Raw genomic sequence first — 16,286 nt, forward strand, 5'->3', positions numbered from 1 at the left:
CAAAAGTTCAACAACATCACCCTTTATTCTTTTTTTTTTTTTTTTTTTTTCTTTATTCTCATTTTGTTCTTATTTTCGATGTCTGATACCACCACTATTTATTTTATAGGGTTCGATAACAATTTATAGTTTGAGAGATGATAATAGGGTATGGTATAAAGCATGATTCTCTTCCCATCTTTGCATAAATATTTAATTTCCATCTCCGCACCATTCATGGATTATGGGAATTGAGGTCCAAGTGAGTTGAGTACTTAATTTTAATTTGTTTAGAATTTATAAAATAAAAAGAATAATAAATACATATAAATTATATATATTTTACTAAAAATTATTATTTATTAGTATAAGTAATTAGTTTTAAACAATATTTAATATTTTATTCATAATTTAGTATAATAGTTAATAAATTATATATTAATTAAAAATGAAATCAAAGACGAGGTTGGGGCATGGTGGGAATAAATGCAAGCAAGGACCCAATCTCGGAGGCATCCTTGTCCTCCCTCCAATGCAGATACATGAAAATGAGAGATAAAAAGATTTTTTTTAAAGAGAATTTTTAGAAACTAGTTTAGAGATGTAAAGAAAAAGATTTAGATAAAGAAAAGTTTGAGAAAAATTTAGGGATAATTTAAAGACAAAAGGATTAAAATTTTAGAGAAATAGGTTTGTTGAACATTGTATTAGGCAGAAAAAAATTAGACAGGAAAAAAGTTTGAGATATATTTGTTAGAGAAAATATAAATAAGAAGAGAAAGAAAAGTTATAAGTAAAGAAAATTGAAAGAGAAACAAGAAAAAAGAAAAAGAGAAAGAGAAAGAAACAAAAAAACTTAATTTTATTACAAATATTATCAAATGCTTCAATTTCTTAATAAAATTAAAAATGATAAAAAAAAACGAAAACGCTACCAGAAATAAATGTTAATATTCTCAATATTTAGGTCATGCTAACTAAGAAATTGCAACTCTCGATTCAATGATACATTCATCGTATTTTCAAGGATGAACTAAATGTGAGCTTTGAAGATGCAGATTTTTTTTCCCCAATTAATGGAAGATGGAACGAACACACCTTGAGTTGGTGCGTTTGTCGAGAGAGGATCGGTGGGTTTGTTTGAATTTCGTCGAAAAGTTCAATTGAAAGGTTGGCCGTTGAGAGTTTGTTGAGAGAGAATTTGAAGGCTTGTATTGAGAGAGGGCCAGTGGATTTGTTTGGATACCATCAAAATATTCGATCGGAATGTTAGCCACTTTGAAAGAGAATAGGTTTGTCGAGAGAAGGCAATGAGAAGTCGCGGGTTAATTGGTTTGTTGAGGAAGAGAGGGGCACGGGAGTCCGTGCAAGATTGCAAGGTAGGGCAAAATTTTAAATCGGTTTTTAAGAACCAGTCGAACCAAACCGACTTATGCTATAACCAAACCCGACCAACCTGAATCAGATCGGTTTGGGTCCTTACACCCCTATCCAATAGTGTGATTCAAAGTACACGAGTAAGAAAACGGGCTGCAACACAAAAATTAGTAAGATTTTCGTTAAAACAATTAAATAAATTTGGTAACTAAATTTCATTACATGGCCAAAAATGACACTGGCAGATCCTAAGCTTTAGCAATTTGTTAGACTTGGTAACTGAATTTCATTCTGTAACCAAAAATTGACACTGACAGATCCTAAGGTTTTGTAATTTTTTGAACTTCAACCTTAATATACATAGTCATCCTAAATAAGCTTAAACTATGGTGACATGTATTAGAACAAAAATAATTTATCTTGAACTGAAACATTCTCATCTCTACAAAATTGATTTAAGAATGCCAGTACCTTTTTCACTCTTCATAGTCTGTATCTGGATCTGCATCGATGATATCGGGGAAATCGTCTTCTAGCAATAAATTCGAGCCCCGATCCCTTTCGAAATCATCAGTTTTATCAGACTTTGGAGACATGGGAGAATCATTTATACTTGCATTACCAAAGGCATCATCTTTCTCTACAACCCCTACATCTGTTATGGCTGCTGCAGTCTCCTGCTCGCTCCTCTTAGGTGTCTCTGTGCTCGACGGACCAAGGACAGAGGCCTCTTTGCTGGAGTCATTAGAGGTGTTGTACGTCGTTTCACCATCATTTATCTCATTACCAGCCTCTCTAATTGGAGCCTCTTCGATATCATCTGCAACCTCGTTATTGAACAAGAAATCGTCATCTAAATCAGGGGCACTCTGCTCCACGCCCTGCATTGTGTCAATCTTCAACACTTTGCTAGAATTCAGACCATCAAAGAACATATTCTCCTCGAATTTATAGGTAGATTGTCGTTCAGAAGAGCTCAAATGCACCGGCAAGAAATCCGACAGGGGAAGTACCCTCGGATGTATTAGGACCTCCATGGCTAAAAGAGCATGAGCGCAGAATTCAGCTAGTTTAGTTCCGGATTCTTGTTTACCTGAGGAAGAAAATATCTATCAAAATATAGCCAACAGAGACGATAATGTAGCTTATAGAAATATTTTCCGGGGGAAATTCACTGATAGAACAATTAGGAGGAGGATTCAAAATCCTTTTTACTCCAACTCGTCTTTGTCGGTTGAGCTCTTCCTAAGGGACGCTTCAGTAGATAAATTTATTGACGTTAAAAGTAAATATTACGACACAGTGATATTATGAAAGTCCTTTAAAGAGATCTACCTCGACGGAAAAGCTCGAGACCTTGAGCCAAAGCCAGCGGGCGTACATGGACGGCGGACAAAAATGAAGCTAGCAGCGTGCGAAATGCTGCCAGCTGATAATCTGTCCAAACCTCAATAGATTCATCAGTTTGGAAAGAACCGTTGTCTGAAGCCCGTGGCCAATCAAAAGAAGATGTTGCAGCCGTTGCTAAAAGTTGTTCAATTTTTCCACGCCACCCTTCTTCAGATCTCAAAGCACCAGCCTATCCAAATAAACAAATGGGAAAAGCAAAAAAAGCTAGAGCAATTACTACTAGCATTTAGGTATCATTTCAACATTTTTATTTTAAAATGAAAAACCGAACTTTTCATTGAGAAAAATAGAAAAAGACAATAAACCGGGCATACAAAAAACAGCTCAAAGAAAGGAGCTCCAATCCAACGAGATAACACTGCACTGATAATTACAAAAAAGAACTTGGAAACTGACCCCACGAGAAAGAATTAAATAATCTCCAAAATATGCTCCCTCAATATCTCCACCCCCATCTGTTATTATACTCATTTCAACACAAAATGAAAAAGCATCCGAGACCAATTCGTACACAACCTTACAAAAAAACTCATATGCAGATAAATAAACCTACTCATCTAGCAGAGGAAATAATAAAGATAAATGCATATAACATAAATAATACCTACCAGGGTAAGAAGGGTCTCCAAAGCCTCAAGCGCAGCTATCCTCAAAGGGACTGGAGTCGACATAATGATGTTGTCAACGTCCCCTGACCCATGCCTCTCCTGCTGCTGTTGCAGGGAAGTGGGAACTGAAGGACGTTTTCTCTTCTTGTGGTGTTGCATGAATTCCCTTTGAGTGTCCTTTGAATTCACACTAGATGGGGCAAAATTCTCATTATCAACAGGATTCAAATCGATAAGTGCATTCTCCATCACATCTCGTGCAAGAGATGCAGCCATTCCTGAACCAGACGCAGCGTCGAACGAGTTTAGGTCCCAAAACATTATTTACACATATATGTATAAAATATATAATCCATGCCAAATGAAATACAAAGAATGTATCTTTCAATGAATTGATAAAGTGCAACACAGGAAGATCCATGCATTCCATGCATGTTCAGCAATAAGCAAGTTGGATTGGCAAACACATTTATTTTGATAGCCTGGTTAAAATTATGCTGATTTCTCTAATAGTAAAGTGGCAAAATCCTATATTTCTCAAACTCCCTTAAAAAAATATCTAATTCCAATTAGCTCTTAGACTCGACTTGCATTCTGAGCACCCTTTACCCCTAGTGAATATTTTTTTAATTGACCATCAAGAAGTTATAGATAAAAAAAGAAAGTACAAGAGGGTAAAGTCTTAAAATAAAGGGCATGCTATAAATAAATCACATTATTTGGATTCATATGCTACAATCACATTATACAAATTCATAACATCTAATTGATTTCTCAAAAAAAAAAAAAACACACACACACACACACAATTGACCAATACATAGATGCATAATAATTGAAATACTACTGGCTACTACTTACCAACGCCCAAAGACATCATCAATAACTTGGCAACTGCATAAACCTTTACTCTCAATTCTGCAGAGACACACTTCTTGAAGTACTTTACAATGAGACGCACAATAGATGCAGCATATGGTAACAATTGACTGCAAACGGAATTTAATAATAAGTATATCAACAAAAATATAGCATACGAATTTGCGGTAACAAATGACTTGATAGGCTTCACACTTTCCTCCTCGTATAAGTAAAACAAATTGGAGACTTTATGTTCCTATTGGATTATTTTTTAGTACGAGTAGGGAGATCCAAACTCATGACCTTTTGGTCAGAGACTGGTGCCAATTACCGCTGAGCTAGGCTCATGTTCCTATTGGATAATTTTTGTATTCATTTAAACATGAATGATCATCCTTATGGATGAGAAATTCCACAACATATAGCATCTGCAGTTGAGTTGTAGATGCCTTACCTGCGAAGACTCTTAATGATGGCAATGAGAAGATCCAAACAGTTTGAATGTAATGTTGGAAGTTCTGAACAGATTGACTCTTGCTGCAGAGAAGTCATAAATGGCACTGACGTGGGTGGCAAAGAGCCATCCACCATCAGCACTCTCTCAACAAGAGCTAATAGAGGGCGAATTGGAACTGCCACCTGTAAAATATCCTTTTAACATCGATTTTTTTTCTTTATTTCTTTATATTCATGAATAAATTGAGGTCTCACAGTACATAATATTGAGACCAACTATTCCTCTTTCAAGACAAGCGCTGCAATAAAAAATGAAATGATATGATGGTACCTGATGGGGGTATGAACTTGTTATCATTGTAGAACAGCAAAACATCAAGGTTGATATGCTAGATGTCAACAATCTCTCTGAGCTCTTTGTTATTTTGTCAAAGGAACCTCCTGGCAGTGAATTACAGCCTAAAGGTGGTGGAGGATCTTTCCCTGGTGGAATGAGTAACCTTACAACTTCACTCCCCCTTGAGTCTACATACAATCAAATGGATCATTTGCATCGTCTTCACATATTAAAGTTAGCTTAGCTTGATATGATATACGGTTCGTATTCACCTTCACCAATGCCTTGGAAGGCCTCATTCAAGTGATTATCAATTGATAACAAAATCTTCTGCATCAGTAAAGACCAGCTATCTTCATCTCCTTTTGATTTTGGAAGAGATGCAAGGCAATGGGCAAGCTTCTAAATGTTGGATACGAAACAAAGACAGAAAATTATAGAGGAAATGTGATGCATAGCAATATCTATGATTGAAAATACATTAAAGTAAAAAGAAACACAGTACCTTCAGCATATTGAAACTACACTTCCCTGAAAAGATTTTTGAAACAATTGCAGCTTCAGCCTGCAGAAGATATCAATACTCAATGCATCAGGGATAAACAGGCACTAGTTATTTCAACACTAAAACAAACTTCGCATGGGATTTACACATTCCCAGCCTTTTCAATTACACAGATGAAAATTTTCTAGATGAATAACATGCTGACAACTTGAAGTCATGTATGCCAAGATCTTGAGAAGGGACAACCAAATTCTAGAAAGTATAAACAACAGCCCCTAAACCTCTGGACCAAATGTCTTTAATATCAAGTTTTATGAAAAATCCGGAACACCAAAGTTGAGCTTTTTGGGGTGTTCAGGAGTTTTTGAGAAGAGACAATCAGTGCTTGTCTGAGGGAAATTTTGTCCACCTAACCCAAAGGTGAAATCTACTAAAGTTAGAGACTACACAACCAAAATGAGGAAACTAGCAGGCTATCTTTTCTTCTACTGTACTTTGAGCAACAGTATCTAGGTTAAAGACCGTCAAGAGCTTTGATTCTTTTTAGCTCCTATTGGTGTACTCTCCTAGTTTTCATTATTATAATTCTTTGATGATTAATACCGACTGGTGTAGTTTTTTGTTGTAAGCTCCATTGGTATGAAAAAGAAGAAATTTCTATTGATTGGGTGGAGTCGTGAGAGTAAATTTAATTGTTTTAGGTACTATTGGTATACTCTTTCCAGTTTTTCACTGCAGCTCTTTGTGAAGAAGAATGCAATTTTTTCGTTTGCAGCTCAGTTGCAAAATTTTTCTGCACCTCAGATAACACCGTATGGTTTATAGATATTTGACAAGTCAGAGACCTACCAACAGTCTTGTAATTATAATTTATATCATAATGAATATCTCATTATTCGATAAAGCACTTACAGAGTCGTAATGACGATGGACTGTAAAGGGAAAGAAAGCTATCAGAGTGTGTAATAGATTAACTGCAGCCTCCTGCATCGACCAACATGCAGGTAATTATATTATTGATGCGAAAAAAAAAACAGTAGTAACCGGGAAAAGAGTACAAAAAGTAGATATGAGCAGTCTCACAAGAGCCCAAGGGATTAATAAAAAAGGATCTCAGTTGGAATACATCATCAAAATACCATAGTTACAAAACTATTTTTTCTTTAATGAATGGTACAAAACTCTTTAGCTCATTAACACATGAAAATAGTCAATGAAAAATGTGAATTCACCTGTGCTACTTACCCAAACAGCTTCTGAATTATCATCATGCAACAGCTTAAGAACTGGTTGGATGATCTTCCCAGCACAAGAAGTCCCATCCTTCTTTACATTTTGAAATCTACTCAACCTAATTAGTAAATTAGAGATCTTTACAAGTCAAAGTCATGAAACCAGCCATATCATGGTAAAGCACATTACTTTGAATATATAGACAAAATGAACCAATAACTAGCATTATTTGATGGAAAGACCATTTCTCTAGGCCATTGCCTTCCAATTAAATTTAAGTCACCCAGTTGTACTCTTAAGTCAGCATTCAAAAGTAGAATCTGCAATATCTTCAAAGTAAATATATAAACGACAAGTACAAATTCTAAGAGGCTGTTTGGGGTATGCTTGGTAAAAATTGTTTTCCATTTTCAAAGGGCTTAACAGTAAACATTGATATTCCACTTTTGGAAAGGGCATATTTGACTAATCAATTTGTGTCCGAGCGATTACTTTGTATGATAGATTTCTGTCAAGGTCAAATGAAGATGTACCTTGAGAATAAATCTGAGACTGAAGCACAAGCAGCCACCTTGAGAAACTGAGAATCTGTCTATTGAACAAGGGAAAACACCAAAAAAAAGGAGAAAGAAAAAAAAACAAAGTAGTTTAATATTTTTAGCAGCATTCAAATATAAGTAAGAATTAATGAATTATGAGATGAAAACTTAAAAGACGAAAACTGTATAAATAGATGGAACAACAAAAGAATAAACTAGACAATTTTCGGTCATTACATTTCATTTTGAATTACTCTTGGTAAAATGAACCATGTGAAAATTATTAGCTCAACCCTTGGCTCATAAAACTCGCATCGACTATAAGCATGCCTCCGTAAGCATTAGTGTGCTGCCAAATTCTATCTTATTGTTACCACATGCCTCCAACATATTGTTTTACATTATTTCCATCAAGAAATAATCAATCACATTTTATGAAATGATAACCAGATTTCAGAACCACCATATTTACATTCCTTCCTTACATATACTTTATCATTAATATTTTTGCCACTCGATACATGTAGCTAAATACTAAAGAATCAATCCAAGGAAAAAAAATAATTATTATTACCTGAATGTGAGGTAGAAGTTTCTGAAGCCATTCTGTATATGATGCCAAGAAACGACTAGAGCTGCATTGTTGACAAGTCACTCCCAGTAAAATGATTCCCGCCCAACATTTATCAGGCTTTACACATAATGGATGTTAGAATTAGTACCCGTTAAAGGAAATTGAGCAATTTCTCAAAGAATAAAGGATTATTTCTTATCTTCCTGAATGCCAGTGAAATGCTAAATATTCAAGCAAGGTTCGAGTCTTGAAGTTTCTCAGGTAATCTTGTGAAACAACATTGCTTTCTTATTGTTAAATCTCTCCATGGTCGTGTTAGGAATTCCGATAGTAAACACAATGACACCCCCCCCCCCAACACACACACACACACACACACACACACTTTCTTTTGTTGGATCAAGACATCCTAAAAGTTTTCATAGAATTTGTACTTCATATAGAATTCGATGAAATATAAATTTATACCATGTCATTAGAGAGAAGAAGAAACAAGCGGTCGACCCAGGAATCAACGGCGGATTTCCAGCTATCTATCAGCTTTTGGTCCTTGGAAGACGAAGATTCGGAGAGGAGATTGTGGATTTTGATCATAGAAACCGCATTTGAGAGTTCCGAGTGATCATGAAACGTCCGCTTATCATCCGGCACATGCTCTCTGAGAAGCTTGTGTAGCAAGCGTGGCTTCAAAGCTGGGTCATACATATTCGCAACAAGATTGAAGGCCGCCATTATGGTTCAATGAGAAGATTGCAGAAATCGAGTGCCTTACTTCCCGTCTAATAACTATCAAAAACATGAGACAAATGTATTAAAATACACTAATGTAATCGTGACTGTCACCTTTAAACAGGAAAACCAAAAAAAAAAAACCCTAATGCCATGAAATCGAGAGTTTCTCAATATTCTCTCGAAGGCAGAATCAACTGCCATGATTTATCAAAAAATTGAAAATCCATACTTCAACAAGCACAGCAGCAGCGGTAATCAAACACCATGGGCCAAGCAAAATATAAACAGGAACTAACCTCGAAATATAAGCTTTAGCCTGTTGCCGGGAGAGAGAGACGGACGTCTGCTGATCGCCGCCGAAGAGAGAGAGAGTCGCCGCCGCAGAGAGAGGGAGGGAGGGAGAACGGCGCAGGTTTGTTGAACAACTCACACAGTTACACTATTGTTTATATATAAGCTTTGTTTTTTGTTTCAGAAATACCGCCACCCCTTTACTTATCCGGAATCGATAATGAATCGAATGAAAATTAGTACAGATGAGATTAAATTAATTTATTCTCGTTTATATAAATTTTCTAAAATCGAAATCATAGATCTTTTAATGTGGATTACTCATCTAATCGGAATATGAATCACATATATTACAACTATTATTATACTCTTTTTTTTATATCTAACCAATAATAAATGTATTGCTATGTTAATATTTTTTATTAAAATAATAATAATGACAAACGAAGTGGTAATTGATGTATATTTCCAATCAAGTAATTAAAATTAAAATGAAATTGTTGAGGTTACGAGGGATGAATGAGATTACAAATCTTAGGTGAGCCCACAATTCAAATCTACTTCTACGATTTTCAATACTACCCTTAACTTTGTATAGTGGTTCCAAAAATATTTTTTGAGCAAACATCTATTAATATTTTGAACGGAAAGTTGACATGGTAATCTATAATAACGAGGTAATTAGCGTCTCAATTTTGCCTTAAAAGTTATTTTCTTCCAATGCCAATATAGTTTGCTTCTTTATTACCTACCTAATTGTTTCTTTAAAAGGGACGGTTTATTCAATATTTCGTCTCTTTCGACTTAACCTAGGTAAGTTTTCATATTAATTGACGCGTAAGTTTAGATTATTTCACGTCAATTTTTCGTTTGGAATATTAACAGATATTTACTTAAATGATATTTTTTGAAATGCTTATGAAAAATGAAGGGTAGTATTTAAACTTTTGAAATGATAGATGTATTTCAAATAAATGGCAAAATTGACGGTAATTTTTTTTAATTTAACCTCATTAATAATATGAGTTAATTGCCAACATGAGTTTGAATTTTCCACCTCCACTCATTGTACAAATACATATGGAGAGAGAGGTTAATTGTCCTGACAATTGGGTAAATGTAGTCGAAATATATACGAACAAAATAATAATAATAAACAAAGCATTATAGAGACATCAAGCTAATTGTTCTTTTTTTTTTTTATTGTTTCTAACCTCTATGAACAAGACATTCGTTGCTGATCTAAAAAAGATCTTATCCCTTTCAAACAAAGGGCATGTATGTGTTATACATCGGATATATTTATAAAATATTTAGGTAGTGATCCGTTAGTACTCATATCCACGACCACTACAATTTTGAAGCTCTTTATTTTGTTTGAAAAAAAAAATTATACATATTATATATTTATTTTTCCTATTTACAAAAATAACCGATGAAGATGAGTGTTGATGAGTCAATATCTAAATATTGTGAAAAAAAGATATAAAGAATTCAATGACATTTTTTTCGCTCCATCCTCTGAGGATAAAACTTAGCTATTGGCTCGAGAGCACGAATCTCTGCTAACCGCAGCTGTGTTTGCAACAAATAGAAGAGAAAAATAATATTTACTGTTTCTTATTTTCAAAATTAAATAAAAAAATTTGTAGGTTAAAATACCATTTTTGTCCCTGTATTTTAAACTTTGATTCATTTTGGTCTATGTGCTCTTAAAACGTTGGTTTTGGTCACTGTACTTTTAGAAAGTAATCATTTTGGTCCCTTCATTTTATTTTTTTCTCATTTTTTCGATCATAATTTCAACCTAATATTACACTCAAATATATTTCTTAAAATATAGCAATGACCTTGCGTTAGATGATTTTTCCATTGTTATATAATTTATGTTATAATTTTACAATAATGGTCACTTTTTAAAATTATAGAGACTAAAACGAATATTTTGAAACGACAAATACTAAATTGAACCAGAGTTTAAAATATAATAAGTAAATACGAATCAACTAAAATAAATTAAAATTGAAGGTACATACACACCAATATAGTACTTGAACAGGTCGATTTAACCATTGTTGGGAGGCAAAATCCAAGAGGCCGACCTGTTTGAGTAAGGTCGATAAGCCCGACCTGATAGTTCGGGGTCGAGAAGTTCGATAAGGATGGGGATGTTCGGGAGTCTCTTCTAGAGGCAGGCAAGATCCGATGATATGCATGGACCGACGGATCTTGCGAGGAACCTAGCGCGAGCAGAGAAATACTCTGATGGGACAAGTAGCTACCCCACTAGCCACTATAAATATACCACCCACACATCAACCCAGGTACGAAAAATATGTCTGAATTCTTAACTAATTTGGACGTCAGAATAGCCTACCTATTCTTGTAGGTACCACCAAAGGAACTTGCTCCTAACCTCTCGCATCGACCTGGTCGCATCTAGGTAATTAGACAGATTTTCGCATCAATTAACCAAGTATATATGTGGACGAGAGAAAAATCTTTTGACCAACACGGAATAATTAAAGCTGTGAACTTCATAATGAAAATTGAAAAGAAGTCAACATGCTTGGTCGATTGCTATAGCATTGTCCATCTTCATAATGCCCCGCATTTCATGCCCACCAACACAAAATCAAAGCAATGATCAACTCACGACATTGTTCTTTCCACAAAGTAAAATGGGAAGTGAAACACATTATTTGGGACAAATTTAGTAAATTGTCGTGGTTATTTTTTTCCACCAAACAGTCATTTTACTCGAGTGTTTGAAATAATTTAATCTTCACGAGCAAGTTTAAAAGGTAAGTTTTAAACTTTTAATTATTTTTCGGTAACTCTCAAACTTTTTGGATAAAGATATAAAAAAAGGGCAACACACAACATGATTGGAGGTTTAATCCTTAGAGCTCGGAGGTTTAATCCATCGTCTCACATTTGAAAAAGGTCAAAAATAAAAAATAAAAAGAAAATAAAAAGAAAGAAAAAGGAAAATAAAAATGGATGATTTGGTAGAATGAAGGGACGATAAAGTAGAAAAAGAAGCTTAAAATTGCCCCACCTTCCGCCAATCATGCATTAAAGGAGAGCTCTGATCATCAACAAAAATGCAAATACTCTCTCAGTCTCAGACATTCACTTCACACTTCCTTCAATGGCGAAATCAAATCTTCAATTTCTCCTCTTCATCTTCTTCACATTGCTGTGCTTTAGCCATGGAAGCTCATCGCCGTTTTCTTCGGAGGACGGCGAGTCCTGGCTTAGCGAAGAAGACGACGAAGTTCATATCGTTCAGAGCGGCGGCGATTCACAGAGACGATGCGATTTTTCCGACGGAAAATGGATTTTCGATCAGTCTTATCCATTGTACGATTCCTCTTGCCCTTATCTCAGCTCCGCCGTGACCTGCCAAAGGAATGGACGGCCGGATTCTGACTACGAGAAGTGGAAATGGAAGCCACGCGGTTGCTCTATTCGCAGGTTCTTCACGTTTTTAACTGAAAATAGTTAGCGTTTCACAGAGGCATGTTTGGCAATTAAGTAGAAAGCACTTAACAGCTGATTACTTTGGTCTTACACACTATTAGAAAATGTTTTTTGAAGTGCCTCTGTTAAAGAGAAAAAAAAAATCGCTACAACAGTTTTATGATTATAAAGTATTAAATTGTTCGATATTTTTAAAGTTAAAATTGTGTCATTCAAGAAGTTTCTAACAAATTCCATAAAAAGTTTCTAATATAAACCATGAACTTTTAATTTTTTTGTTGTTGAATATGTCCATGTTGTTACTCTGTTAGTTTAATATATGGCATGCTAATTATATAATTTAACGACTATAGACAGGTTGCTTATGTGTATGTTCAGACATTTGATAGCATTGGACTTATTTCTGGACACAATTGAAAGTTTAGGATTCAATTTTGAACTTGTTAAAGTTTATGACATATATTCACAATCTTAAAAGTTTAGGATCTATTTAAAATTTTTTAATGTACAGAGACTAAATACAGATGATCGGGAAAGTTCTAAAGACCAAACTTGTAATTTTATTTTTAATGGTAAATGCTTTTAGCCAGTAGTGTGACATGTTTAAATGTATAGTTTGAAGATTATAATATGATTTTAAGGTTTTTCTATCTCTTCACTCTGATATCACAGGTTTGATGCCTTGAATTTTCTCGGGAAAATGAGAAGGAAAAGGATAATGTTAGTGGGGGATTCTATAATGAGAAATCAATGGGAATCTCTTGTTTGCTTAGTGCAAGGAGTCGTGCCAACTGGTAGAAAAATGGTGACTTACAATGGTCCTTCCATGGCTTTCCATGCTATGGTAAATGATATTTTAATTGGCTCTTGCAGTTAGTTTCTCTTTCTCTTTCTAAAACGCTTGAAATTCTGCAATCTGTCTGTCTTTTGGGTGTGAGAAATCCAAATACTCTGATTTTTCTTGAACAGGATTTCGAGGCTTCAATTGAGTTTTCATGGGCTCCACTTTTGGTTGAACTGAGCAAAGGAGCTGAAAACAAGAGAGTTTTGCATTTGGATAAGATTGAAGAGAATGCTAAGCATTGGATGGGAGTTGATATTCTTGTGTTTGATTCAGCTCACTGGTGGACTCACTCTGAACAATGGAGCTCGTAAGAGAATATAAAAACTACTTTCACTTGTGTGTTTCCTTTGTTATCTACCTTTTAGAAACGTTTCAAAATCTAAGCCAAATTTTAAAAACTAAATAAAGTAGTCCCTAACAAATTGTTTCTGTTTTTTAAATTGTACTACATACCAAACAAATCGTGAGAAAACGAGCATAATTTTAAAAAACAGAAAACAAAAAGCGAAATGGTTATCAAATGGAGCTAGGATTTCATTTTCAGGTATTTCTGCAAATCATTCTCTCTTTGGTCTTCATTTGTCTGCTGAGGAAAGTTGTTATGTATCAACATAGTTCAAATGGTGTTATGATTTGGGACCTATTGTTCTGTTTTGTTCTGATCTTTTGAGCTTCCATAACTGGTTTCAGATGGGATTACTACATGGAGGGCCAGACCATCTATAAATATTTGAATCCAATGGTTGCATATGAGAAGGGACTTACCACATGGGCCAAATGGGTAGACTTGAACTTGAACCCCGAAAAAACCCGAGTCATTTTTCGAAGTATGTCTCCCAGGCATAACAGGTAAAAATCACATCCAAAGTGAAGTTAGTGCAAGTTTTGAAGTTCATATTCATCTGTTTTTCCATTCTTATTCCAGAGACAATGGTTGGAAATGCTATAACCAAAGGCAGCCTTTAGCTTACTTCAGCCACGAACATGTCCCGGGACAGTTGCTTGTGCTTCAAGGAGTATTGAGAAGGATGAGATTCCCAGTATACCTTCAAGACATCACGGCAATGTCCGCTCTTCGAAGAGATGGCCACCCGTCCGTGTATCGAAATGATTTGGGTCGAGAAGAGAAGCAGCACCAGGAAGGTCTATCTTCTGATTGCAGCCACTGGTGCCTCCCTGGTGTGCCTGATATTTGGAATGAGATGTTAAGTGCCTTGCTCTAAGTACAAAAGTTGTTGGTAATAGCTTAAAGTGAAGTGATTAGAGTCACTCTTCTGCTAGTATAGGTTTGTTTATCTCTCGATCTCGCTTCGCGGGTTTCGATGAGTATTAGCTACTGCTTGTGTGTTGTGCTGCAAAATCGTGTCTCGAGACAGACGATATATGTTTCCATCTAACTGTGAAATAGCATTTGTATAAACTTTGGATTCTGGATAGGATACCTTGAAAGAGAGAGTGACGGAGAAGTTTGACATTGGATGACATTCATTTTTAGGCGTTCCTAAAGAAGTTGAATTCGATCGAAAATGAGGAGGCGTCGAACGACTTAAATACCTGAATATTTCTAAATCGATCTCGGCCTAAGAACAGACTGAAAATTCGTGTTCAAATACTAGTAGTAACTATCAAAAGGAAAAAATGTTATTGTTATGAGTTTCTTCAGATATGTCTATGGTGATATCTGCATTTCAAGTGAATAAAAAAATGAACACAAACTTGTAGTACAAGATGATCATTGCCATAAATAACAGAATTCCAAACGTTTCAATATAAATAGTGACATCGACACAAAGAAGACATGTTCGAGCTTTTTCGACCTGACAATACATCAATTTACACTTATATTTGTATCATACTCGTGCAAAGCAAATAACAATCTTAAATAGTATGTTTGAGAATGATTTTGGTATCGTCAAAATCACGTTTGTCATATTCTAAAATCACTTGTATATCATTGTATTATTTTTTTAAATAGAAATAATTTTAGTGCATACTCTGATCTTTTACAATGATATAAAATCGCTACCCAAATATGCCCGAAAGGTCTAGTTCGGTCTACGGGGAGCATGCCTCTTTTTCAGCTTAGCGAGCTCCTCGGGACTCAACCCGAACGCCTTCTCCAATAGCTCTTCTTTGATCCCAGATCCAAAAACAGCAGCTGGAATTTTCATCAGTCCAGGATTTTGGCTGTCAAAACTCCCCAAAATTGTTGCTGGAGTTTCTCCAACATTCATTTGGAAGTGAACTAAGCCTCTTGGAAACACCATGACCTCACCTTTCTCAATCACCTTAGCAAAAATCTGGCTATTGGTATCAACAAATCCAGAATATATCTTCCCTTCAAGAACAACAGCAACTTCAGTTGCTCTAGGATGAAAATGTGGAACATTGACACCTCCAACGTCGAAATCCGCCCGAACCATAGAGATTCCGAGCGTGTTTAGACCCGGAAAGACGTCTGCATTAACCGGTGTGGATGAGAAACCAGATCTGTTAAACTTTCCAGGAAACTTTATACCATAGAAAACAAAGTCTTCTACATTAGCTTGAGAAGAGTTCTTGCACGACGGCGTCCCGCTCGGCAAGCAGAAGTCGAATATCGGATCAGGATCCGACGCCATGGTCATAGAACCATGGAAGAAGATGATGAAAAGCAGAATCACCATTTTTGGAATCATGGTTTTGCAGAGACTTGAGAGTTTACTTTGAGATATTAGAAAGTGTAAAATGCAGCCAAAGGGGACCAAGTTGGCTAAGTTTTTTAATTGCTATTTTCTGTCTTTTTCTTCCGAAAACTTTGCTTGAGAATAAAGAGAGCGGATTAGGTAAGCCAAAATGATTTGTGGTTTGGTTTAAATTACCGTTTTGTTTGCTTTTGCGGCTAACTTATGTTCATGACTTTCATCATAGTTTGAAAGGTAGGAAAGCAACGAAAATTAGAAACAAGCATAATATAAAGTTACAATTTTTATGAAAATGGGATATTTTTGTTTATTCAATTTTTTAAAAAAGAAAATTGCCAAGTATAAAAATAATTGAACCAGTGCAACTTTT

At 35.3% G+C, this 16,286-nt stretch overlaps 3 protein-coding genes across 4 annotated transcripts; 1 reads left to right on the top strand and 2 right to left on the bottom strand.

The window, feature by feature from the left end:
• Window positions 1–1,547: 1,547 nt before the first annotated feature.
• LOC111018683 (proline-, glutamic acid/leucine-rich protein) lies at window positions 1,548–9,100 on the bottom strand. Of its 2 annotated transcripts, XM_022294884.2 has the most exons (14): window positions 8,908–9,100; window positions 8,348–8,665; window positions 7,880–7,996; window positions 7,300–7,358; window positions 6,779–6,884; window positions 6,446–6,517; window positions 5,534–5,593; window positions 5,301–5,430; window positions 5,023–5,216; window positions 4,690–4,874; window positions 4,236–4,363; window positions 3,375–3,652; window positions 2,692–2,935; window positions 1,548–2,449 (listed from the first exon to the last, which is right to left on the bottom strand). In XM_022294884.2, the coding sequence occupies exons 2-14, from the start codon at window positions 8,609–8,611 to the stop codon at window positions 1,833–1,835; spliced, it is 2,454 nt and encodes an 817-aa protein (XP_022150576.1). In that variant the 5' UTR covers window positions 8,612–8,665; window positions 8,908–9,100; the 3' UTR covers window positions 1,548–1,832. The 2 variants fall into 2 exon arrangements, with proteins under 2 accessions (XP_022150576.1, XP_022150577.1); XM_022294885.2 differs by lacking the exon at window positions 8,908–9,100 and having other exon boundaries at window positions 7,300–7,354; window positions 8,348–8,489.
• A 2,873-nt stretch (window positions 9,101–11,973) lies between these two features.
• On the top strand, window positions 11,974–14,666 carry TBL36 (TRICHOME BIREFRINGENCE-LIKE 36). The gene is made up of 5 exons (XM_022294777.2): window positions 11,974–12,382; window positions 13,061–13,232; window positions 13,358–13,539; window positions 13,923–14,081; window positions 14,158–14,666. Exons 1-5 carry the CDS (start codon window positions 12,057–12,059, stop codon window positions 14,453–14,455), a joined length of 1,137 nt encoding a protein of 378 aa, XP_022150469.1. The 5' UTR covers window positions 11,974–12,056; the 3' UTR covers window positions 14,456–14,666.
• A 262-nt stretch (window positions 14,667–14,928) lies between these two features.
• LOC111018710 (germin-like protein subfamily 3 member 2) lies at window positions 14,929–15,999 on the bottom strand. The gene has a single exon (XM_022294923.2). The coding sequence runs from the start codon at window positions 15,908–15,910 to the stop codon at window positions 15,278–15,280; it is 633 nt and encodes a 210-aa protein (XP_022150615.1). The 5' UTR covers window positions 15,911–15,999; the 3' UTR covers window positions 14,929–15,277.
• Between the last annotated feature and the right edge of the window lie 287 nt (window positions 16,000–16,286).

Source organism: Momordica charantia (genome assembly GCF_013281855.1).
Source record: "Momordica charantia cultivar OHB3-1 chromosome 9 unlocalized genomic scaffold, Mcharantia_2.0 BLBB01000009.1, whole genome shotgun sequence".
NCBI lineage: Eukaryota > Viridiplantae > Streptophyta > Magnoliopsida > Cucurbitales > Cucurbitaceae > Momordica > Momordica charantia.

Coding starts and splice junctions, on each gene's coding strand:
- LOC111018710 (XM_022294923.2), bottom strand. CDS start 15,910: ATGATTCCAAAAATGGTGATTCTGCTTTTCATCATCTTCTTCCATGGT.
- LOC111018683 (XM_022294884.2), bottom strand. CDS start 8,611: ATGGCGGCCTTCAATCTTGTTGCGAATATGTATGACCCAGCTTTGAAG. Junction 6,885..7,299: donor GTCTCAGATTTATTCTCAAG/GTACATCTTCAT, acceptor TTTACTAATTAG/GTTGAGTAGATTTCAAAATG. Junction 2,936..3,374: donor TGGAGACCCTTCTTACCCTG/GTAGGTATTATT, acceptor TTATTTGGATAG/GCTGGTGCTTTGAGATCTGA.
- TBL36 (XM_022294777.2), top strand. CDS start 12,057: ATGGCGAAATCAAATCTTCAATTTCTCCTCTTCATCTTCTTCACATTG. Junction 12,383..13,060: donor CGCGGTTGCTCTATTCGCAG/GTTCTTCACGTT, acceptor CTGATATCACAG/GTTTGATGCCTTGAATTTTC. Junction 13,233..13,357: donor CCATGGCTTTCCATGCTATG/GTAAATGATATT, acceptor TTTCTTGAACAG/GATTTCGAGGCTTCAATTGA.